The sequence below is a fragment of the Sprattus sprattus genome, assembly GCF_963457725.1.
Source record: "Sprattus sprattus genome assembly, chromosome: 1".
NCBI lineage: Eukaryota > Metazoa > Chordata > Actinopteri > Clupeiformes > Clupeidae > Sprattus > Sprattus sprattus.
Genome location: NC_137920.1, coordinates 22,916,814 through 22,943,017, shown reverse-complemented (window position 1 = coordinate 22,943,017; position 26,204 = coordinate 22,916,814). Strand labels below are relative to the sequence as shown.

The 26,204-nt window shown below is 45.5% G+C and overlaps 2 protein-coding genes across 8 annotated transcripts; both read left to right on the top strand.

Moving 5' to 3' along the window:
• The first annotated feature begins 387 nt into the window (after nt 1-387).
• mdh1aa (malate dehydrogenase 1Aa, NAD (soluble)) lies at nt 388-10,603 on the top strand. Its single transcript, XM_080852906.1, has 9 exons — nt 388-432; nt 1,194-1,292; nt 1,518-1,614; nt 3,396-3,571; nt 6,056-6,178; nt 6,587-6,763; nt 7,999-8,112; nt 9,724-9,813; nt 10,121-10,603. The coding sequence occupies exons 1-9, from the start codon at nt 430-432 to the stop codon at nt 10,238-10,240; spliced, it is 999 nt and encodes a 332-aa protein (XP_080709032.1). The 5' UTR covers nt 388-429; the 3' UTR covers nt 10,241-10,603.
• Nucleotides 10,604-11,026: 423 nt separating this feature from the next.
• ugp2a (UDP-glucose pyrophosphorylase 2a) lies at nt 11,027-26,042 on the top strand. Of its 7 annotated transcripts, none has more exons than XM_080851534.1 (10): nt 11,027-11,163; nt 14,516-14,640; nt 15,743-15,850; nt 20,599-20,790; nt 22,129-22,262; nt 22,570-22,867; nt 23,223-23,420; nt 24,248-24,490; nt 24,964-25,068; nt 25,280-26,042. In XM_080851534.1, exons 2-10 carry the CDS (start codon nt 14,542-14,544, stop codon nt 25,385-25,387), a joined length of 1,485 nt encoding a protein of 494 aa, XP_080707660.1. In that variant the 5' UTR covers nt 11,027-11,163; nt 14,516-14,541; the 3' UTR covers nt 25,388-26,042. The 7 variants fall into 7 exon arrangements, with proteins under 7 accessions (XP_080707660.1, XP_080707662.1, XP_080707656.1 ...); XM_080851536.1 differs by having other exon boundaries at nt 11,045-11,163; nt 14,519-14,640; XM_080851530.1 differs by lacking the exon at nt 11,027-11,163 and adding an exon at nt 11,565-11,850 and having other exon boundaries at nt 14,519-14,640.
• Nucleotides 26,043-26,204: the final 162 nt, after the last annotated feature.

The window sequence follows — 26,204 nt, the reverse complement described above, 5'->3', positions numbered from 1 at the left end:
ACCTACATTTAAACACAATTCATGGATATGCAGGCTCCTCACACATCGTATACACTTTGGGCTGGGGCACAGTATCTCAGCCGAATGCATTTTATTGTTGCATGATTTGCGTTTAGCCAGTGGTGTTGAACTTGAACTTTAATCGGGTTTTTGAGTACAGGTTTCCATATTTGGTAGTGGGAGGGACGTCAGAGGGGGAAATACTGACGTCACGGCAGTTCTTCATGGGGAATGTGTTCTTTTTCTTGAGCTGGCTGTGAGGGAGAGCGAACATCACTGAGAAGATAACTACATATCCCGGTGCATGCATGAAACGCTTTGGTGCTGCCGCATGACATTTTTGATACAAGAATAGAGGTGACCCTGCTTGCGAGTCCTGAGTGGGAGAGCATAGGTTGCAGACGTACTAGGATAACTCTCTTGGAAAACATGGTAAGAAACAACTGATGTTTAACTGAGTAATACTGCAGCAATTGTGGAGATGGTCAAGCATTTGGAAGGTCGTGCAGAATTGCTGCTGTAATTCATTTGAGGTTCATCGTTATAGCCTAATTTCGAAAAAAAGAAAGAAAGAAAGTCGTGTAAGGTCTTTTACATAATTTGATGTATTGACTTTGACTGATGATTTGCAGATTTAATGCATTATTGCTACCAAGGTGAAATGATAGCAGTCCGCGCAAACGTTGACTTAGTGCGCTAACATGCTAGTTTAGCGAGCTGGTATTGTCTTTTGGCACAGTAGTCCATCATGGATGTTGATTGTGATGGTATTATGTAAGCATCGAACTATAACGCTTTAGCCTGGGCCTGATGATCGAGGTCGCCAAACACCTACTACCGAGCGACAGCACGGTGCAGTCGGGCCAGTGGAAGCAGTTACAATCAATTGCGTGGCACTTCCAAGCATCATTCACTCAGCTGCATCATGAATCATTTCATTCATACCCGAGTCTATAAATAGTCACATTGTTACGGCCTCTCTTAGTGTTTGTAGCCGCTTAACCAGTGCGTCTTAACCGACAGGTGCATCTTATCCCCAATAAGAATGTTTATTGTTTTCCCGTGCGGGGGTTTGCATTGTCATTGAAGGGCCGTGATCAGTCATGTCTGATCAGTGCCGCTTCGCTTTGTTGCACTATCTAGGTCAGCTTGACAAGCTGTGAGATGAATTTGTGATTTGTCCTTGACTGTAGGCCGAACCAATCCGCGTCCTGGTGACCGGCGCTGCCGGGCAGATTGCGTACTCTCTGCTGTACAGCATTGCCAAGGGAGATGTCTTCGGCAAAGACCAGGTAAGACTATTCAACAGCCATCACTCTGTTGTGTAATAAAACAACGCTGTGTGTTTTAGCTTGCTGCTTGTATAAGCAACAGCGTTCTTTTTTAAAAAAAATAAGCATTGCGTAAGTGTGTTTAAAACATGCCCTGTAGTATTTGGCGAGTTTGTGTGGCGAATGAACACAGAATAATTATACATTTTCCACCGGCGTTGCTCCCTCTCGCCCCTTCCCTCTTAGCCAATCATCCTGGTGCTTTTGGACATCCCGCCCATGCTGCCCGTTTTGGATGGGGTCGTCATGGAGCTGCAGGACTGTGCTCTCCCGCTTCTGAGGGGTGAGGCTTTCATCCCATAACCCCCCTTCTTCCACTCTACACACTCACACTCACACAATCTGCCCCAGTTCTCTACCAGCAGCAACACATATGGCTGTGCTGTTCTGTCAGATCTAACACATGCCTCTGGGGTTTTTATGTGCATATTTGTCTTTTTCTCTCTCTCCCTCTCCCTCCCGCTCTCTCGCTCTCCCTCTCCCTCTCCTAATCTGCCTTTGTTACTCTTATATTCTCTCCATCCTTTGTAATCTCTTTCTCTGATATTGTCTCTCTACTTCCCTTCCTCTTTCACTCTTCTATCTCCATTGTTCTCTCTTTTTGTTATTTTTCTCTCTCTCTCTTGTTCATATCCTCTCTCACACTTTGTGAGTGTGTCTTTGCCTCTTCTCATCACGTTCTATATTGAGAGCGGCTGCACTGCATAAAATAATTTTTGAACTTGGGAACAATGCGGCTGCCGTTGCTCTATAGACTATAGGCTCTGCAGTCTGGTAGGCCAGAGTAGGGGAGGGGCAGGGAGGTGAGGCTGCCTCACTGCAGCCCTATTGGACAGCTCTCAGGGTTCTATACAGCGCAGACAGCCAATCACAGTCATCGCTGGAAGAACAATAAGAGGTGGTGTCTGGGAGGAGGGGAAAAAAAGAAGGAAAAAAAACAGCAAGTTAGTGGGTGGAGAAGTGGGGAGAGAGAAGAGTGGAAGAGATGAGGGGTGGTGGTGGCAGCGTTGTGTTTCATCATCTGAACCTGGTCTGAAGTTCACTCCTGATAACTGGGGGTCACTTTTGAATTGATTAGCCGCTATCTTTGAAACTCTGTCGAGTTTAGCAGTATTTTTTGCCCAACAAGGCAGAACAAGTGTTACCGCATGAGATTTATTAGGTAGATAGCTGGAGTCTGATCTCCCAGCTTGACTTTGGTGGTTGAATGATCTGATTACGCATCCCTGAACAAATCCTCCCACTGAACTTTGACCTTAGGGGACACAAGGCCGTTGCTACAGTAGTTTTCCTCTCCGACCTCCTCCGGCCCTTGTTTTGTAAACAGCAGAACCTCTCTCCAAAAATGTCACCACCCGTGTAAGATTCCCTTTAATTATTGAACACCCACCCTGCTGTTTTGAGAGTGTATTTCAGGAGTGTTCAGCAGGAGTTATAAAGTACAGTGTGCAGCCATCCCTCAATGACTCAGCACCTCTGAGTAGAGCTCAAACTGCAGAGGGAGTCAGAGCACGCAGCACTGCACGCAGCATCAGCCATTTTAGTAACCTTAGTAACCTCAGACGTGCATCCCACAGCCTTATCATATAGACAAGCTTATTTCCTGCAGACGGTAAACTTAAATACACCCAAAATACACCAATTCAACACGTTTTTTTTTGGAACAACACACCTCAGGTGTGTGTGAGGGTGTGTGCACGCAACAATATGGGGCTAATTTCCCACAATCCACAATCAATGATAGGCAGTGATCTATGGATGGATGATTTCCACAGGACAAAGCATTGTGCCCAAGTAACCCAGGGCGATATACTAACTCCCTCCCTAAGCTGAACCTTAACAGCTGCTGTGCAGGATGACCTTCCTGTGTGCGTGTTAGTGTGTGTTAGTGTGTGTGTGTGTGTGTAAGTGTGTGTGTGTGTTAGTGTAAGTGATCGCTAGTTTGTGTGTAAGTGTGTGTGTGTGTGTGTGTGTTTGTTAGTGTGTGAGTGAGTGTGTGTGTGTGTGTGTGTGTTAGTGTGTGTGCATTATTATTAAACCCAAACACCGCTCCCTCCCCCACAGAGGTCATTCCAACTGACAAGGTGGAGGTGGGCTTCAAGGACCTGGACGCTGCCATCCTGGTGGGCTCCATGCCCAGGAAGGAGGGGATGGAGAGGAAGGACCTGCTGAAGGCCAACGTGGCTATCTTTAAGACCCAGGGGAGCGCGCTGGAGAAGTACGCCAAGAAGACTGTCAAGGTGACCGTCTGTCTGTCTGGCTGGCTGTCGTCTGTTGCGCATGAATGCGGAGGCTGCATTGTGTGACTGCAGTCTGCTTGGGTGCAGTCAATATGGGTGTGTGTGTGTGTGTGTGTGTGTGTGTGTGTGTGTGTGTGTGTGTGTGTGTGTGTGTGTGTGTGTGTGTGAGAGAGAAAGAGGTGTCGTGTGATAAGATACAGTGTGTGTGATGTGGTGTGTGGGAGAGCGAGATCGAGATAAAGTGTGTGTGTGTGTGTGTGTGTGTGTGTGTGTGTGTGTGTGTGTGCGCTGATGTCCCAGTGCCTGTCTATTGCTCTGTATCAGTGTTTGGGTTATCATGCATATGTAATAGAGGATGATTAAGCTAAAATATAATCAAGATCATTTTTTAAAGTAAGAACATTTCCCCAACCCCAGTCTGAAACAAGAACATCATGTTCCTATAATGGCTTCATGGGTCCGATAGCACTGTGTAACCCTAGACACACAATGCCTTTTCAGCTCCGACTCACTCAGTGTCTTCTGATGCAAGAACCCCGTGTCCAAATATCCATTGCCCTGCACACAGACTCATTTGCTATTTGGATTTTGGCCACTTAATAAGGAAAGGTACATGAGGTGAGGGTCAGGTAGCCGGCACAGGAGGAGGAGGAATGGCATACATTGTGCATGAGTAGGTCACACCACACATCAGATGTGTGTACGTTAGAGAGTGCAGCGTAAACAGTGACTTTGCCAGTCTGCAGAATGGCGGACACTGTGTCTTTCTGTTTTCCGTTGAACGTACTAAACCTGCGGCGGATCACGTTATCAATAAGTCACAGGCGGAAAGGGGTAATCAATGCACGTCACCGCCCTCTTTTGAACGGAATAGATCGATCACAGGCGCAGTGGAATTGGAATCATGGAACAGCCGAGCGACATCACAAGGAATCAAAAGTTTAGCGATCAGGAAATAGATGTACAAGGCACGATAAGGTGCCATCAAACAGAGAGATAACACGTGGCAGTAATTCTGCACCACTCTTCCTTAGTTGTGCAGATCTAACAAACAGCAGCTGGTGTAGCAGGAGGAATGTGGTTTTAACCATGTGCGCTAACCATGCCATGATTTAAGGCAGATGGGCGCTAACATGGTAGCGCATCGGCCCCTTTCAGTTGTTTTAGTCTGAGTTTGGGCTGCAAATTGCTGCAAATTGATCTACGACTCGTATTGTGAACAGATATTTCAGACCTTATATGGGAAAGCATAGATCGTTGGACAGTTCTTGAATTTAGGGTTCAGCATATCAGAATGGATTTCACAACTTATTTGTTACATGCACTTGTCTGAGAAAGACAAGTCTGCATAACACAGGCAGGAGGGCTTGTGTAGCGAGTCCACAAAGACCTGCAGTGGGTGGTGTACTGACAGGTGCCTGTGCCATGCTGGGGAACATTTGTGCACATTTAACTTCCTTGTCCTTTTGTTCTGAAAACCTGAATAGTAGTGTTTGCAGTGCCCCCTGTAATAATGTGCAGTTAAAATTCACCCTCATTGAATGGCCGATGGCCTGATGCTCGTATTGCTGTTGTTTGCTTCTGAATGGTGCAGGCTTTTACTAGAAGTTACTATAATAGTAACTGGAATCAGAGTTGAAGTCCAGAATGTTGGACTTCATTGGCTGGCTCTCCAGCTGTAATCCCCTGTGGAATGGCTCAGTGTGGAAAGTTCCAGAATGATTTCTCTGTGAGATGTTGTGTACATAGTGGGAGTATGCAGGCTCTGGCCTGGGGCGCTCGTCTAACCCAGTTTGGTTTAGCGCCGCGGTGAAGGAACATAATATGGCAGAGCACTTTACTTCTAGCTCAGAATGTAGAAAGCACAGACACATCAGCACCTGACGCAAAGGTTCAGAAGTACATTCAATTTAATTTAATTTTATTTACAAAACAATACAATTGCCTCAAGTCACCTCACAGAGCACAAGGCCTTAACCCCTGGACTCCGTAAAACCTCTAGGCTCTTCGTGTTGTGACGTAGGTTCATGACGTCGTGTTGTGTTGCAATCACCTTGACCTGACTCCCTCTAGTTCAGACTGTTGAATCAAAGGCTCTTGTTTGTTTAGAACTGTACTCCCCTGTGGAAACCATTAGTTTGTCAGGATCCTCCTGAAACCCACAGAATAAGGGCTTGTTTTATTGCCTTTAGTTATTCACAACCAGTTTTTCACCTTACATTTCTGTGGTGATTTAATAATTCTTTATAACAAGATTATACACCTATCATTCCACCACTTCAAATGACCCCCTCCCCTGTTATTTCTGTCTATGGTTTGGCTTAGGGTGGAGATTTCATCCTCCTGGCAATGCAATCTAAAATTTAATTTCTGATATTATTTTGCCATTAGACAAATTCCAGTGCATTTTCTTTTTAGTTTTGTGTAGTCCTAATGGATGCTTATATCCTCATGTCTGTGTCTGTATGGTGTGTTCGTCCTCAGGTGCTGGTTGTGGGAAACCCTGCTAACACCAACTGCCTCATTGCCTCCAAGTCTGCTCCCTCCATTCCTAAGGAGAACTTCTCCTGCCTCACTCGCCTGGACCACAACAGAGCCCGCTCTCAGGTGTGTGTGTGTGTGTGTGTGTGTGTGTGTGTGTGTGTGTGTGTGTGTGTGTGTCTTTATCCATGTTTTGTGCATCTTCATGTAAATCTCCTTCAATGAAGTTTTTCATTGGTTAGTTACATTTAGACAACAGTGATGCATAAAGCCATTGAGGGAATCAAGAGCAGCTTGAACAGCATACATACAAAATGGCATCGGTAGCTTAACTGCACCTCAAGAAACATGTGTACCTCCTAGGGTATTTATATATGCTGAGAAAGCACCTACTGTAACCATGCAGGGTAGAAAACTCCAAATACTGTATACATAATTTACCACAGAAATTGCCTACCAGTGTGGACTGATTGTGATGTAACCTGCTGTGATGTAAGAAGGGGGCAGAGCTGATGTTTTCTTCCACGCCTGCAGGTGGCGATGCGCGTCGGTGTGTCCAGTGACAACGTGAAGAACGTCATCATCTGGGGCAACCACTCCTCCACCCAGTACCCAGACGTCCACCACTGCAAGGTCGACCTGCATGGCAAAGAGGTGGCCGCCTACGACGCCATCAAGGACGACAGCTGGCTCAAGGGAGACTTCATCTCGGTAAGGCCTCAGCCCCCACGCTGATGACCTCAGAGGAGCAATATGAGATCCCAGGGTCCTTACGCTGCAAACCCATGACAGCGACGCGACCCGCTTCCATCGCTTTGAGTGGGGTTGTGTAGCGTGTGGAAATAGCATAACAGACTGGACTAGTGAGCAGGCTAGTCAGTTAGACTCTATCTAGTCACTTGTCCTTATATCAAAACTGTCTTTGTGTTCAAATAAGCCCAGGATTAAATATATAACATACCAGGAGCAACAACAAGCCCTTACAATGCCATCCAAGCCTTTCTTTTTAGCAAATTAAACGACCAAACGATGCCACAGTCCTACAATTTTCAAACCGCCAGAGACGACACCAAACAATCTCATTGGCCGCTGCCGGGAAAAATCGCTCCTCATTTGCATAAGTTTCAACATGTTCGAATTTTTATCGGTAGCGTTGCCCAAAACAGTGGTCTACGTCACAATGGATTGGCTCCCATTGAAATGCATTGGGTTTAGAAATCGCGTCGCTCATAACGGTGTCATGGGTTTGCACCGTTAAATGTGTGGTCCTTGACTTCGAAAAAAAAACTCCATAATTGACTTTGATTGGCTGTTGAGATCAAATAGCAACAACCCTTTTGCCAGAGTCAAGGACTGGACCTTTAAGACTTAAAGGATTTCTCCTTCTGTGTACTAATCTCACTGTCACCCCCTTCTTCTGTCTCCACTCTTCTCTTCCTCCCCCCCGCCACTCTTTTTCCCTCATCTCATCTTGTCCTGTCCTTCACCTTTCTTCTTTCATCTTCTCCTTGGGTTTAATTTCTCGCTCTCTCCATCTTTTCTCACCTCCCACCGCTCTCACTCTTTCTTCTTTCTCTCTCTCTTCACTACCCATGTCACCCTCCCACGCTCTCTCTATTTACCCCCCCTCTCCCTCTCTCTCTTTAAATCTATCTGTCTATCTCTCTCTCTAACACACACACACTGTCCTTCTCCCTCTCTATCTATTGGTCTCTGTCACACACACACACACACACTCACTCTCTCTCTCTCTCTCTCTCTCTCTCTATGCCTATCTATCTATCTCTCTTATCCCCTGGCATTCTCTTTCTTTCTCTCTCCATCCCCCCCTCTCTCTCTCTCTCTCTCTCTACGTCTATTTATTTCTCTCTTATCCCCCGTCATTCTCTTTCTTTCTCTCTCCATCCCTCCCTCTCTGTCTCTCTCTTTCTCTCCCCCTCCCCCAGACGGTGCAGCTGCGTGGTGCCGCGGTGATCAAGGCCAGGAAGCTGTCCAGTGCCATGTCTGCCGCCAAGGCCATCTGTGACCACATGAGGGACATCTGGTTCGGCACCCCTGAGGTGAGACATCACACACACACACACACACACACGCACGCACGCGCCTCGTATCATATCTCCCTCGCTCTTATCCACACCCTTGTCTTGGAGCAACACGTCATGCGACCGTAAATGAAAACGAAAACCTGACCAGCCCCACTCATATAGATATACGTACATCTGAGTGATATCTAGACAGACGAGGTGGTGGAGACAACGCAAGCAAGGACATTTTATATGTATATATATGAAACTATGTGACCTCGTCTATCACTTATTCTGTTATCGGGGCAGCATGTACTCATAACAGCGAATTGAAAATCAGTCGACGTATGTTATGCTTTTGAGAGACTTTTATTTTGATGGCAACAAACCCCTGCCAGCGCCACTTGTGTCAGCCATGTTATCTGAACAGGTCTGACCAGCCCCTCTGTCACATCTCTAGTGGGTGGACACCTGTTGTAGTGCCCATCAGATGAGACATGCTGCCTGTGGCCCTCATATCCCTGCCCTTATCGGGGCAGTATGTGTCATATGACCCTGTACTACAAGTCTGTGTTTAGTACTGTAGTTTAAGTATACTAGTACTCTTTTATTAACTTATAATTATGTATTTAGCAAAAGCAGACACTTCTTATGCAGAGTGATTCACAAATTAATGAACTTAGGATGACAGTTTTTAATAAAAACTTGTTAAAAAATGTTTTTTACCAAAGTAAACGATAGTGGATGGTAGGTCAAGTGGATGGGCCTTCAAATGACCTTTGAGGGCAAACACACTTAACATGCGTCCGTGTGTCTTTGTGAGACCTTTGGCATGGTCGTCCACTGTTATCACTTGTAGCCGTTTTGACATTACAACTGATCCTGCAGAGCCTTGAACTCTTTACTACATGACCCGACAACACGAGCCACGCGCACAAAGCTGCAGATTATGTTGATCCTTTCATAACCCCCTGTGTTGTTGCAGAGGGCCTATGCTTACTTGCATATACACTTCTGTTGAGTGGGGGAGGGGGAGAGTCACGGAGAGAACCCTCACACAGGCCTTTTGTGTTGTCAAAAGCTGACTCTTAAGATGGCCGTTGTTTTGTTATAATGACATTTTTTTGGACACGTTTTGTGGATCCACAATAACTTGTTTAAAGTCTGACTTTGAGTGGTAGATTTATATATATATATATGTGTGTAGATATACACACACACATTTACGCACACATTTACGCACAGAGGATGATAATGACGCAACCCCCAGCATGGCACAGGCACCTGTCAGTACACCACCCACTGCAGGTCTTTGTGGACTCGCTACACAAGCCCTCCTGCCTGTGTTATGCAGACTTGTCTTTCTCTCTCAGATGAAACAGGACAGAAACCTTCCTCTCTTAGCCTAATTCAGAGCTACACATAACTGTGAAACACACACACACACACACACACACATACACATACACACACACACATACATACACACAGAAAAAACAAACATCTAAGCCAAAAGTGCTGTGCTATGTCCAGAGTTCACAAGGTCATGGGGACTTTTGGACACAGCCTTTTGTAGAAACATGCTCTGACGGTTGATTGACAGGCTGCGATTCCTCAAACACTAACCCTGATCGTGTCTCGTTGCAGGGAGAGTGGGTGTCCATGGGTGTCTTTGCTGGTGGAAACTCCTATGGAATCCCTGAAGACCTCATGTACTCATTCCCAGTCATGATCAAGGTAGTGGAGCTTCTCCTCTCACAGTTCAGTTTGGAATATTACTGTGGTTGTAGGAATGTGTTTAGAAATGTGTTTTAATTTGCCTTTGACTTTTTAATCCTGTTTTATACTAATATTTTCCAATGTAATCAATACTAGATAAAGATCACTAGATGATCTATATTGTTGTTAGATTGTATAGATATAGAATGATTGTTCTACCCTCTAACATTGAGACCACTGAACTTGGAATGATCATAGCTATCTAGAGAGTTCTATAGCTAGAGTTCTTACCCTTTTGCTTTCTTTTGTCCCTTTACTTCTTTAGAACAAGACCTGGAAGGTGGTGGACGGTCTGTCCATCAACGACTTCTCTAGAGGCAAGATGGAGGCCACCGCTGCCGAGCTGGTGGATGAGCGCGACACCGCCATGGCCTTCCTGGGGTGACTCTCTCCTCCGATGACCCCAGCCTCGCAGCGACTCGTAGACAGCCAGAAGCCTCCCCACTCACAGCTGTGAATCTCCACGTCATGTCGCTGCCAGCCTGTGTGTGTGTGTGTGTGTGTGGATGTGGATGTGTGTGTCTGTGTAAAGAGTTGAAGGGTGACTGTCCTTCCTCTCTCAAAGTGTTTGTTTTTGTGTGTATTTCACTTTACAAACATAAAACGTAACATTTCAAACCTGTAAGACGACCCACAATATCCAACTCCTACAGGATTCGTTTCCTGTCACGGGATCGGGTGACGCACCAATAGGGAATGGCCCTTGAGATGATGAGAACGCACATAGTTGTCCTGATTACTGTAACAATACCTGTTCAACAATAACAATAAAAACTAAAACAAAATTAAAACCATATCAGTGGGATGTCTCTGTGTTCTTATTTCAAGCCCCCCCCCCCCCCTTTTTTTTTTAAACTGTAAGTTCCATGTTCTGAAGCTGGGGGGCACTGTTTGCAAATTAATCACAATTTACCGGAATTGCGTCACAAGATATCAGAAACCACTCTTTTCAATGTTTATTTTTTTTAACCTCAAAAATATAATACAGGAATAAAGATGATCGCAAAACTGCTCAACAATTTTAAAAACTCCCGAATTAGGATCCTGTTCATTGAGCAGAGGTAGTTTCTGAAGCCGCAGGTGTCACACGCTACAGCCTTCAACCAATCGCAGCTCACGCTTACTGTCTACTTCCGTATAAAACAAGTCAAGTCTGTGCTGGGGACAGAAGGACAGTGGGCAATGTGTCTGCACTTTTAGTGTCTGACGCCTCATTTAAAGTCTGCGTGAGTTGGTGAGCTTTCTCGCTCGAGTAGCCAAGCACTGTCCTTGGAGTTCTCTTGTGGAAACCAAAGTAATTTGTACAAGGTGGGTACATAAACTGCCATCGTGCATGAGGAGTTTCAATTTAGGTGGTTTGCTCGTGTGCTTGGCCCCTTCAGAACAGAAATGTGGCCGGATAGTAGGAAAAAAGCGCATGTGCAGGGGAGTTATGTCAAAACGTGCTTGTAGTTTTGACCCTGCAACTATCAATTGTGGTTACGTCACGCATGACGTCATGACGCAATCTAGCGACTTCTGGAGACTTTTCAGTGAACCAATAGCGACTTCTTGTGATTTTTTTTTTTTGGCAACACTGCTCACACACTTGAACACAGAGAGAGAACTTGATAGTACAGAAACTTGCAGAAAAAAAGGTTTAACTATAACAGAATTGATTTGAACTACTATACTTGATTGAACTGAACTAACTATTTACACAAAACAAAAACAGAACATTGAAAAAATTGAACATGTCAAAAGTGTACCAACAAAAATACCGAACTGAGTGGGAGTCAGTGGCAGAATTTAAGGGGTGGCTTAAGCCTTTTGATGGGGATGGCAGCAGGGCATACTGTGCCTATTGTAAGGCGGACTTTTACGCCAAAATGAGCGACATCAAAAAGCATTCCCTTACGAAAAAACACCTGGAAAAGGCGAAGCCTTATGGGCCAAAGCAGCTGACGCTCTCCATGATGGCAATCAAAGTGAATCACAACGCTCCAGAAGGCTCAGGTGAGCAAACATTTCTCTTCAGGTTTGTGTATTGGGAGGCTTGCTAGCATCCATGCAAGATGATGCCTGGGAGCCTAGCTAGCGCTATGAGATTCCAATGAAACATTCAACTAGCACAGCTAAGTTAGCCAGCTAACGGTTAAACGCTTCTAGCTTGCTGAATCGTTTAAGCGTGATTAACCCACACGAGTGGCAACACTCTTTTAACTAGGATGCTTACGTTGGCTATATTGAATGCTTTCGTCATGACGCAATCTAGCGACTTCTGGCGACTTTTCAGTGAACCAATAGCGACTTCTTGTCATTTTTTTTGGCAACACTGTGTGGGACTGACGCATGCTTTCAGCGGGGTATGGTTGCATGCTGCTTGAAGAATCTGTGCAAGTCAAGTCTGAGTTGGGAACAGAAGGACAGTGAGGAATGTGTCTGCACTTTTAGTGTCTGACGCCTCATTTAAAGTCTGCGTGAGTTGGTGAGCTTTCTCGCTCGAGTAGCCAAGCACTGTCCTTGGAGTTCTCTTGTGGAAACCAAAGTTATTTGTACAAGGTGGGTACATAAACTGCCATCGTGCATGAGGAGTTTCACTTTAGGTGTTTTGCTCGTGTGCTTGGCCCCTTCATGAACAGAAAAGTGACCGGAACGTAGGAAAAAAGTCGCATGTCTAATCAAAACGTGCTTGTAGTTTTGGCCTTGCAACTATCAATTGTCAGCCTGCTAGCACTAGCTCGAGAGAGCCGAGCATGAATCAGTTTTTCCGTTATACTAGCGCATTCACAGTCGGCTGCAATGCAGGCTGCAAGTGACCGAAACATAAACGATAAAGTTCAGATCTGTATCTGCAATAGATTGACTTGATATTGCTAAGTGAGTCTGGGCCTAAGAGATTTAACTAACGTAACGCTATGTAGCCAGTTAACCTGCCATACAAGTCCTGTCAAAGGCGTTCGTTGTCACGTGCATCTGCCTCCAATGATCCGGGCGTCGTGGTCCACAATCTGACCAACTAACCTCTCTCTCTCACTCTGCCCCCATTGTAGTCATAATGCTCACTCAAACATATCGCATCCGTTAAAACTCTGCTTTGTCTGTGCAAACAGGAACAAGAGAGTTCTCTGTTCGAATGACAAAAGTCAATCAACTGTAACTGCTGATATCTCTCCGCTTGGTAAAAAAGTGGGAGGGGGAAAAGCGGGCAGAACGCCAGTCCATCTATTTAGATGTTGTCAATGGGCAGGACTTACTGATGAATTGTCCGTACAGTCCTCTGCCACAGTCTCTTTGATTTCGCCCCTTCTCCCACGAGCTGTCACCTGCTCGTTGTCCCGTTAGATTCGTCGTTTTGCAGTCTAGTGGAAAGTTGGGATGCAGTAAAAAGGGTCTCTATGACCAATTGCAATTGTTGGACCACTGCAAGAAAGTTGAGCCGCGTCTGACAGTTGATTTCCTCAAAAGTCATAATTCAGGTTGTAGGACAATGGCATTCGTTCCAGGTAAGTCATTGGTGACTATGTTCTGGCGAAGTTGGGTATCAAATATCACAACGATAGTTAGACTTTAAGAGAATAGGAACGTGCCTGAGAATTACTTATTTTTTGGGGGGGGGGCGGCAACATGAAGTAATGGAATCAGGATTACACATTGTCTTTTTGAGTGAGATTGCGTGCTCATTGGAACAGAGGCTAGCACAGATTACCAAGAATATTTCAGTAATGCTGAACTTTGTGCGGTATGTGCCAGTATACTGTTTCCCCCTTTAATCTGCAGGGCTTTAAGAGTCACGTTCCAGCAACCACACACACACTCAAACACTGTGTAGTATTATCATGTTGACCATCAGTATAATAATAGAATATTACTCTGAAAGGATGTCTGAAAATGTTGTCTTAACAAACTCTAAACCAATTTCAGGTCTAGATGTAACATAACACTACTTCTGTTCTCATTCTGCACTTTACACTGCAGAACATAGTCTTCATTGACAGTTGGAAGGTAGACAACCGTCTGTTGATATTTTCAATATGTTTTACGGGGACCTATGGGACGGTGCACAAATGTCATGGTTGGATTACCAGAATATTTGAAGAGTTTTTAAAAATGATTGTATGTTGCTCTCAGTGCAGTTTTCACTGGGTTTCGTGGGTGTTTGTAATAAATGTGACACATTGTGGCATTTTCACCAAAGCATTAGTAGACATCTCCATAATAGTGGTGAATGTCCTAGTTAATGTTTAATCAGAAACACTTTGGACTCTGTGTCTCACTCCCCTCTGCCCCAATCCCCCCCCCCCAAACCGCCTCCTTTCTCTCCCTTGATCTCGTCCTTCCTTGTTGTCTCACCACTTCCTCTGTCTCTATGTCTCTCTCTTTCTCCTCTCCCATATTCAACCATTTTTATCCCCTCTTCTTCTACACCCCTTATTTCCCTCTCTCCCTCCTTCATGTATCTCTCCACATTCTTCTCCTACTGTCTGTCTCTCCTCTCTTCTCTTCTCTCCTCTCATTCTTCTCCTGCTGTCTGTCTCTCTCCTCTCTCCTCTCATTCTTCTCCTGCTGTCTGTCTCTCCTCTCTCATTCTTCTCCTACTGTCTGTCTCTCCTCTCTTCTCTCCCATTCTTCTTCCTCCTCCTCCTCCTCTCTCCCCCCCTCTCTCTCTCTGCATTCACAGCAGGGTTGGGAAAGGCCAGCAACGGGATGACAGAGTTCCAGGAGAAGATGCGGAAGCAGCTGGAGAGCTCCATGCACACGGAGCTGGACAAACTGGTCGGCACTGCCCAGGGCAATGACGCTAAGGTACACGCTCACTCACACTCACTCACACTCACACAGACACATATATACACACGCACACACATACATACATACATACACGCACACATGCACACACACACACACACACACACACACACACACACACACACACATATATATACACACACGCACACACATATATATATATAGACAAACACAAACACACACACACACACACATCCATATGCGCATGAGCATTCACACTCATGAGCACGTACACCATGGACAGCATCTGGACAGCAAAGCCCCCTAATTGTGCCAAATAACAGTCGTTGCTCCCAACATGTGCCTGCAATGCAGTGAAGCTAAAGGCAATAATGGGGAAGTCGGGGCACATGAAGTAATTATATGATAGGATATGATGGACAAGGGGTGTCTGGATGGATACTTGAGGAGTTCAGTTGTTTGGGGTCAAAAGTGGGGGTCACAACACTGTAAGGTCATAAACGACACATGCATACTCCAGAAGACGCACACACACGGCACAGCTGGTTCTGTGTTCTGCCATAGAGAAGTCTTTGGTAACAGACATTTATGAATATTTCACTCAAGCTGTCTATTTTTGTTCCATGGATCCGGTTATGCAACTCTTACACAGACACAGCATTTATTGTCTAACATGTTAAAATCGCTACGTGCCGACTGTAGAGCAAATTCTCCTACGTTGGCGTTTCCAGTAGTATAACTTTAATGTTGCTAAGTAATTAGCGCAGTCAGAGTTAGGTTATAGTTAACCATACTTAATTCAAGTAACAGCCAAGGACTTACTGGATGTCACTTTTAACAAAATGAACTTATTAAAGTTGATGAACAGGAGGACTGAAAACTTAAATTCTCTCCCTTTATGACCCTTATCAGGGCTTTGCTTTTAACAAATAGTTGTTAAAAGCAAATAGCCACACAAAGGGGGACTACGACTTTTTTGTGCCTCTGCTGCGCGTCGGGCCTAACCACACCCTCGAACAAGTACATTATTGACGATACAGTGCTGCCTCTCGAACCTTATTGCTTAAATACACACACTCACAGTCTCCCCCCCCCCCCCCCACCCCCCATCCTTCCTTTGATCCTGTGTCTCCTCCAGGTGGCCCAGAAGGACTTTGAGGGCTTCAAGAGGCTCTTCAACCAGTTCCTGCAGGTGAAGGGACCCTCCGTTGACTGGGCCAAGATCCACAGGCCCCCCGAGGACTCGGTGAGTGACCCGTTCAAGCTCTCACTCAGAGGCTGTCTAGTTTGTCTGCGTCCGTAAAGTTCAGCGCTCACTCAATGCAATGGGATGGGATGGGATGGTCAGTGTATTGGGTTGGTGGGATTATTTGAACATTGCTTTTGGTCATAGTTGACTGTTCTTTGGCGCTGTTTTCAGTCTTTATCTTAAGAGCCTTGTTCTGTGCTGAGCGGGGCGGTTCTCTGTTTCCTGGTGCTTTCATTTATTCTTGGTATAGGTTGCAAGGTAGGCTTCTATTTTTGAGTGGCTCCAAAGGAATAACACTTATTATTATTATTATTATTATTATTATTATTATTATTATAAATAATAATTGTTATTGTTCTTATATTTTTGTTATAATTATGTTATCAGTCAGTATGTATGTCATTTCATGTGTACAAGTGGTCGATTGGTCGCATGTGTTCACACTCAGCTACCAGGAGACCTTGACCAGAATTCAAAGTGTTCTATTTTTTTTAACCATTTGTTCAAAAGTTTATCATTCAAGCTTGCTAATGTGCATAAGCAATGGTGTCATGTTGGGATTAGAACGTAACTCGTGAGTCGGAACAAAGTGTTCTTTTCTTTTTAAACGGTGCTGGAATGTCCTTGAGTGAATGTGACAAAAGGGGGGGGGGGGGGCCTGCTTCTGTCCTTGTCCATCTTTGCCTTTGTAGAGTAGGAGAGGTATGAAAGGTTCCACTCTTGAGCAGGTCGTCTCGGCTACCGTAGGCCCCCAGTGTCTGCCCATTCAGGTTGTTGTGCTCCAGAGACGTGAGACTGGCTCTATGCCCCGACCGAACGAGCAGAGCAGCGAGAGAGGGAGAGAGAGCGGTTCCAGGGAGTCATGTGACTTTCGAGCTGAGGGGGGAGCTGGGGGGGGGGGGGGGGGGGGGGTTGGGATGGTGGCAGGCGGCATGCCTCTGTAGAGGAGAGAGGGAGGGAGGGAGGGAGAGAGAGAAAAGAAGGGAGAAAGGCAAAGAGAGGGAGAGAAGACTGCAACAGCAATATTTGAAGAGTGTGTGTGTATGTGTGTGTGTTTGGTGCACCTGGTGAGCGTCTACAAAGTGATGCATGAAGAGAGACCCATGCACAGTGAACCTAGCTCACATATCTCATCCTCTTGGCAATAAATAAGAGTTCATGTTTCTATATTTAGCCTCATAAGCCTCAGGATAGGCATGATGTTACATAACTTTATCCCTGATACACAGTGTCTTTGTGTGTGTGTGTGCGAGCCAGGGAGGGAGGTAGAGCGTGTGAGACAAAAACTGTGTGTGTGTGTGTATGCAAAAGATAGAGTAATTGACAAAAAACTGTGTTTATTTAAACCGTGTTTGTGTGTGTGTCTGTGTGAGTGAATTAATGAAATGTATGCGTAGATGTTGCTCGTGTTTTATAATGAGATTATGAGTACATTGCCCTCATGACATTTCCAGTGTCTCTTGCCTCTTAACCCCCTTTCAGTTCTGTTAGATCTGTTTCTGTTTCCCCTTTCAAATACCCCTGGGGTTGTAGAAGGTTCTCCTATGAATAGCCTGCCCTCCCCAGCATCCTTACACACACACACACACACACACGCACACGCACACGCACACACACACACCCCAGAGAGAGAAAGAGAATAAGAGATTGTTAATTTTCAGCAATCAAATAAGAGGTGAGTTTTAATAAGAGGGGGGGCAGAGACTGCGTTAAAGACAGAGAGATGGAGGGAGTTGGGGGGGGGGCAGAGATATGGAGGGATGACGGAGAGATGGAGAGATGACGGAGAGAACTGGTGTTGGCTGACATTTCCTTCATCAGCTGAGTCCCAAGTGCAGCTGAGTGGGTGTGTCTGTCTGGTGACCTCCCAGGCAGGCAGGCAGGCAGGCTGTCGTGTGTGTGTGTGTGTGTGTGTGTGTGTGTGTGTGTGTGTGTGTGTCTCACTCTGACCATTCAGTGCTCCATTACAAGGGACCGCACTGGAGTGTGCTGTGCTTGGTGAGCAATGTGAAACCCAATCTGTTCACTGATCTTCACACACACACACACGCACTCACAGAGGAAGGTCATCTGGTACAGCACCAGGTCTACACCATAGCCTGACTTGAAGCGTTACTATAGAAACTCACGACTGAGTTGAGGTGCAGCTTGCCTCATAAATCGCCATGTGCCCTGGGTTACTTGGGCCGCAATGCTTGGTTAGTGGTGATCATTAATTTACAGGTTACTGATATGATTGGTTAGTGATGATCATTCATCTATAGGTACAGGTTACTGATATGATTGGTTAGTGATGACCAATCATATCAGTAACCTGTACCTATAGATGAATGATCATCATTCATGTATAGTAACAGGCTCACACACGCCCCCATTCACACACTCTCACTCACACATACACACGCCCCCATTCACACACACTCTCACACACACACACACACACGCCCCCACTCGTCACAGTGGCCTGAGCTCCTCTGCGGAATATGCTCTCCTTGCAACCGAAGGAGCTGAAGCTAACCTTGACGTTAAGTCGGACTAGTGTCAAACGTCATGTCCGTGTCCTAAAGCTCTTGCAGAGCAATCTCTGCCAGGTCTCCTTGCACGTCTGAGGAAACCTTAGAAAAAAATTAGGTAGCGCAAAGGTAGCTCATGTTGTGACGTAGATGTTTTGACGAACCCTCTCATTTTGTGACGTACATGTTTGACCAACCCTCTCATGTTGTGACGTACGTGTTTGACCAACCCTCTCATGTTGTGACGTACATGTTTGACCAACCCTCTCATGTTGTGACGAACATGTTGTGACGAACCCTCTCATGTTGTGACGTACATGTTTGACCCACCCTCTCATGTTGTGACGTACATGTTTGACCAACCCTCTCATGTTGTGACGTACATGTTTGACCCACCCTCTCATGTTGTGACGTACATGTTTGACCAACCCTCTCATGTTGTGACGTACATGTTTGACCAACCCTCTCCACATTGGGGCCCACAGTGATGTACCTTGCCCCAGTTTCCCAATACTTGGCTGAGTCAACATCCTATTCTCTCTCTCCCTCTCTTCTCTTCTCTCTCTCTCTGTCTCTATCTCCCCTCTCTTCTCTCTCTCTTCTGTGTTCTCCCTGTTCTCTACTCTGCAAGGCGAAAAGAGGAAGGGTGTTTGGAAGATCTCCTCTCATCTGACTGAAAAGAAAGTGCTCCTATGTACGATGAAAGAGTGAAACAGAATATAAATGTATAGGAACATAGACGTGCGTCTCTCCCTCACACACACACACACACACACTCTCTCTCCCTCACACACCCTCCATCACACCCATAGTGCACATCATGCACACTCCCTCACACACACACACACACACACTCGCTCTCTCCCTCACACACACACACACACACACACTCGCTCTCTCCCTCACACACACACACACACACTCACTCTCTCCCTCACACACACACACACACACTCGCTCTCTCCCACACACACACACACACACACACTCTCACTCACTCACTCACTCTCTCTCACACATAGGGCACATCACTCTATATTTAACCCTCCCTGCCTGACTCACCCCTACTGCTCTGGGATCCTAAAGGTCAGACACATGCCATCTTCCACGTTGCCTCCCATACACACACACACACACACACACACACACACACATTCTCTCCCTCCCTCACACACACACACACACACACACACACACTCTCTCAATCACACACACAGACACATGCCATCTCCCACGTTGCCTCCCATATTGTGAAACTCCCACAATGTACCCGTGGAATTCTGCACGTTCCCTACAGCAATGAGGATTGTAGGCCGTTGAATGTCAGAGTCGGGGGAGGCCTTGTGTAAATACATGTGATACTGGCCAGACACAAAATACATTTGTCAGTTAAACAAGCAAAAAGCAAGATAAGCTGTGTTTCACAAGAATGGGAAAAAAGTGGTTAAAAGCAGATCATTTTTTTGAGGGTTTATATTTGCTGTGTTTGTATATTTTCAGTAAAACTTCTAGTCACATTCCTTGCAAGCTTTCTTTCTCACATATCTTTCCACACACAAACCCAGAGGTCACCTCCGTTCAAGCTGACTGCCGACCGGTCCAGACCGAGGCTCTTCACTGGGCTGCTGACTACTGATTCATTGCCTCACGACCCTTGACCCCTCCAGCCCTCCTCTGTTCTCTGTGGAGCTGCAGCGAGTTTCCACGGCGTACAGGGGCCTATTCCCGCAAAGGCTGTGGTGAATTCTGGGAATCGGTCCAGTTCAGTTCATTCATTCCCACTCAGTCACTTTCTGTTGCATTCTGGGAGTGTCACGGGAGGTTGCCTCTGTCCAGGTTTAAAATTGATTGGTGCAGTGAAGTGCCTGGTTGCTAGGGGACTACTTTGGAGGGCATTGCCAACAGGGGGCCACGTTTCTGCTATTTTGGGGGGCCGAGTGGTTGCCATGGCTACGCCTTGTCATTCCGTGACGGCGGCCATGGATACCGCTCCACTAGAGGAAGTACCAGCCAGTGAAAAAGCTTGGAATGAGCAAAACACTCATGCTGAACATTGACGAACCTAATGGCTAATGCTAGATACTTCATATGAAAAGATCATTTATGCACAATGACTCAAGCTAGGCCTCTAGGGTTTGATCCGTTTTTGAGCCTTTCAGGTTTGGAACAGAACATTGGCATTGCTGTAACAATGTTATTGTTTTCACCCCCTTCCCCCTCCTCCTCGGGCAGATCCAGTCGTATGAGGTCATCTCCACCCATGGCCTCCCGGCGGGCGTCCCGGAGAGCGTGGCCCTCAACAAGCTGGCCGTGGTCAAGCTCAACGGAGGCCTGGGCACCAGCATGGGCTGCAAGGGCCCCAAGAGCATCATCAGCGTGCGCAGCGAGAACACCTTCCTGGACCTGGCCGTGCAGCAGATCGAGGTAAAGCAGAGGGGGAGGGGGCTGTTCTGTGAAGGGAATTATAATAAAAATAATAATAAAAATGCAATTTATTTGTAACGCACTCTTCATTCAAAAGAATCTCAGAGTGCCATCATGTCTGCTGATTATGGGTTAGCAAGCTTACGTAAAAAAAATAAAAAAGAAGAAGAAGAAGAATGCTCACCACTTTTGATAATGTGCTGAGACTGTTCTAATCCAATTGGCTCACTCTCACTCCTTAAAGGACCAGTTAGGAGGTTTTTTTTTGTCAAACTGGAGAGCTAACTAGCTAAATACCAACAGACTTGCCCTTGAAACGGTAACAGACCTGCATACTGTCGCTTTAAGTCTTGTTCTAAGTGTGATCCGGTGTGCTCAGTTGGGTCCGGGGTTCTAACAGAGACCAGTAAAGAGCCAAGCTGGTACAGAGCTATGCTGTGTAAAACACCTTTAAAGGTAGTTTCTTCCTTCTGTGCTTAGTTTAACTATATCTACATCAGTTAAACTATATCTGGATCAGTTAAACTGTACATGGTTCAGTTAAACTACATCTGGATCAGTTAAACTATGTCTGGATCAGTTAAACTATATCTGGAGCAATTTAACTATATCATATTAAACTTTAATCGCAGGTCTCAGCTGGACCGTTTTGCAGACACATATTGCATATGATGTGAGCTTTGATGGGTTCGATTTCATGGTGAATGCTCGGTGTTCTCTTGCCATGATGCCAGTTTACTTTGAGTGTTTGCCCAAGCATGAGCATTGATTTTCCATCCCCTAAATGACCTTTGGGCAGGCTGCTATGTTTGCTATGAGAGGCTGATCAACTTTGCCCTTTAAACTGTCTAAATATGTTTTTATGCTTATTGCTAATTCTTTTCATGACATAAAAAACCCTAAGTTGATATTCTATGATTGAAGAGCAATTGGTGCTTTCATATATATATAATAGTTTTGATTGTTTTGAAATAGGTTTTATGTATTTGTTGAGCATCCTCATTCAGCTGACTGAGACTGAATAGGGTGGGAGAGGAGGAGTGTAGAAACTGTAATCCTCTTGCCAATGGAGGGCTCCCTCTAGTGGTCAAATCATTAATTTTTTTTTCTGCATGAGGGCCGTATGAGAGGCACCTCTGGTAGTCATTCAGGATTAGTAAGATGGCGCCATCTTCCAACATGAAGCACTTTGGGGTGTATCTAAAGATGCTAAGAGAGTGCCCAGTAAAAGCATTCATTCACTCATTCATTCTTTATCTTTTCCTCTCTTCTCCTCTATACCTCTTCTTTCACTCTTTCCTTTTTGTTTTGCCCCTTTTCTCTCTCTCTCTCTCTCAGCACTTGAATAAGACATACAATGCAGACGTGCCGCTGGTCCTCATGAACTCCTTCAACACGGATGAGGACACCAAGAAGATCCTGCAGAAGTACACCCACCACAGAGTCAAAATCCACACCTTCAACCAGAGCAGGTACGGTCAACCTCAGTCTACACACACACACACAAGGGGTGTGTAGACCTTCGCTATAAGGTATAAGGGGTGTGTACACCTTTAGTTTTATAGTGAAACAAAACACTGCACACCTCCTTGGCCTTCTCTGAGTAATGACCAATCTACCCAGTCCTAAACTCTGAACACACACACACACACATACCCACACACACACATACACACCCGCACACAAAACACACACCCACACACTCACAAGTGTAATGTTATGTATATAATACATATAGAAATGTATATAAACATTGTGATGGATTTATTTCCCCCCCAGATACCCTCGCATCAACAAAGAGTCCCTCCTGCCCATCGCCACCAACCTTGGCCTGACGGGGGAGAACGCAGAGGCCTGGTACCCGCCGGGCCACGGCGACATCTACGCCAGCTTCCACAACTCGGGCCTGCTGGACCAGCTCATCGCCGAGGGCAAGGAGTACATCTTCGTGTCCAACATCGACAACCTGGGCGCCACAGTGGACCTGCACATCCTCAACCACCTCATCGCCCAGCCGGCCGACAAGCGCTGCGAGTTCGTCATGGAGGTCACCGACAAGACCCGCGCTGACGTCAAGGTGACGTGAAGAGGGAGCGTTTTTTTAGAGGAGTTAGTAGGTTTTCGGCTTCGACCGGAAAAGTTTTAAGCAAACGGAATGGATAGGATAACGACCGATTATTAATTAATAATTGCTTTGCTACAGATATACAGTATGTAGTAGTGATTAAAATAAAATGTGATATTTGTTAGATATATATATAATGTGTGTTATAAATGTTATATGGTGCTAGTGGGATATTGACCAGAAGTGCACCAAAAGAGCTAGTGTGTGGGTATATATGAGGAAGTGTACATGCTTAACCGAAAAGACCCCTGCACCCAAAAAGGAACCACATACACGCTGACTTACTGTTTCTGTCCGGTCCTTACAGGGTGGTACGCTCACTCAGTACGACGGAAAGCTGCGCCTTCTGGAGATCGCCCAGGTGCCCAAGGCCCACGTGGACGAGTTCAAGTCCGTCACCAAGTTCAAGATCTTCAACACCAACAACCTGTGGATCTCCCTGCCCGCCATCAAGAGGCTGCAGGACCAGCACGCCCTCGACCTGGAGATCATCGCCAACCCAAAGGTGAGAAGCTGCATTTTGGGTCCTGTCAACACCTACAGTGTACCCCTACAAGGGGGTGAATACTTATGCAAGGCACTGTATATGTATATACAAAATTCCATGTTGCAAAGTGCTTCACAGAAGAAGCAAAATTATAACACAATCTTCAGGTTTTAATAGGAAAAACTCTTAGTTAAGAGGCTGTTATAGCATTTTGTTTTGTACCTGTCATGGCAGAAATATAAACAAGTAAAACAGTCTTTGGACAGAAAACGGATCCTCTTTTCCTGATGTAAAATCTGTTAAACACAGTCATACAAGAAAGAAACAATTAGGTATATAAAAACCAAAACAGTGGTACACCAATACAGGGTAAATACAGTATTTTTATTTCGTTTTAATCTCTGTTTTCGTCTAAACATGTGCTTGCACTTAACCTATTGTATTTACACCTTTTAAGTACCATTTTAACATAGTTACAAAGAGTATCGGTACATTCATCTCCTGTTTCAATACCATATGAAATTACACTAGGTTACGTTAAGTACTAGGGTTTAAGTATTAATGGCTATATCTGACAATAACGGTTAAGTGTGGCGAGCCTTATGACTGGAAACGTTAACATGCACTGAGGGAAAGATTTAGTTGAGTAACTCTAAAACACACCTTGCAGATCTCCAGGAAGTAGATTATGATTAGTAATAAATACATTTTTGACTTAAGTCATTTTTAGAGTAGAGGTCATTTTATTCTTAATCAGGGAAAGGGATAAGTAGATCACTTGAAGATCTTTAGGGAATAATAATCCACATATGTTTTCCTCCTCCTCCTCTCTCTTTCCCCTGCAGACCCTGGACGGTGGTCTGAACGTCATCCAGCTGGAGACGGCGGTGGGCGCCGCCATCAAGAGCTTCGACAACGCGATTGGCATCAACGTGCCGCGTAGCCGCTTCCTGCCGGTGAAGACGTCCTCCGACCTGCTGCTGGTCATGTCCAACCTGTACAGCCTGGAAGCCGGCTCGCTCACCATGAGCCCCAAGCGGGAGTTCCGCACCACGCCGCACGTCAAGCTGGGCAGCTCCTTCACCAAGGTAACTTGCACTTCAGCAGTTACAGTCCCACACTTCTTTTTCTTTCAATGTCTTTTTTGGTTTGTTATGTAAAGTAGTATTTATTGTTACACCAGGTTTTATTGCTCTTAGCTTGACTGTTCTCTAACCCTAACCCTGCTTTGGACAAAAGCGTCTGCTAAATGACTAAATGTAACAGGCGGATGGGTGACGCTAGGGTATGGTTGACTGTGCTGGGGCTTGGTTGGCATGGGATGTAATTGTGATCGTCTTAGCAGAGATGGCAAGCTACTCTTACTTAAGAAGCTGTTATGGCATTTTGTTGTGTACCTGCCATTGCAGAAATATAAACAAGTAAAAAAATCTCCTCCTTTCACAATGCAAAATCTGTTGTCACATACTTTATGCCTTTTCTCTGCAGTAAAGTGCTGTTTTGGACTGTGTGTGTTACAGGTTCAGGAGTAAAGTGCTGTTTTGGACTGTGTGTGTTACAGGTTCAGGACTACCTGAAGAGATTTGAGAGTATACCAGACATGCTGGAGCTGGACCACCTAACGGTATCGGGAGACGTCACGTTCGGAAAGCAAGTCACCCTCAAGGTAATGTCTGTTCTCAGAGCTCTGCTTAGGTTTGAAATTAATGTTTTACAAGACACCCTATATATAAACTTTGTCAGTTGAGAGTCCTATTTAGACACCCTATATAGTTTTCTTCAGTTGGGAGTCCTATGAGATATATTAAGATCTATAGCGCTTGGTAGAACAAGTTGTAATGTAATTTTCTTTGTCTCATTTGCCGTCTCGTGTCCAGGGAACCGTCATCATTATCGCCAATCACGGAGACCGTATTGACATACCGGCTGGGGCGATGCTGGAGAATAAGATAGTATCAGGAAACCTGCGCATCCTCGACCACTGAGGTCGTCTTGGCAACGAAGACAAGAAACCAAGCAAACAAACCGCGCAAAAGATTAAAATCACAGCAGTTCGACGATCATGACTCTACATGCCAGCAACCACTTCCTGTGTGTCTTGACCTCTTAGGGTAAAGGAAGTCCTATGATGTTTGTGTCTTCACGTTATTTTGGCCCATCTGTTACAACAACCCAAAAAAATCTGTTAGATTAGCTGCCCTGAAAGAAATGTTCAGAGTTGGCCCAACAACAACAAAGCGTGCTTATTCTATACTGTTGTTGCGAGAAGTGTTACAATGGCTTCGGGGAAACGGGGCCTTTGTTTTAGTTTTTTTTGTCACACCTCGAACCTCGCAATAATAACCGATTGGTAGTCTTCGAGTCTGTTACGCCTGTAAGATTGAACAAGACTACCTCTGAACGCTTGCTCAGGCGCCAGTTCCTCCAAGAACTGAGTGTGTGACCCAGGAAGTGAATGAATGAATGAATGTGTGAATGAAAAGTTTGACCTCTGCACTTACAGGCTCCCCTGTCCCCAACCTGCTGACTATATTTCTCTGAGCTCGATCGGAGCTCAGTGTTGTTACAAGGCTTCCCGGCAACGCCTCCTGGTGCCTGAGTTCATTGTGACATCAATAAAGGTGCAATACATGGACTCAACATTCTGTCCCCCGAGTCAGTGTGGTGTTCTTGACCAATAGCAGCTGCTGCTAAGATCAGGCAGTCGTCGTTTGAAATTACAAGCGCACTTGTGTTACGTAACAAGAGGTATTTACATAATATTTATATAACATCCAGTTACTTTTGTAGAGGAATTGTCTA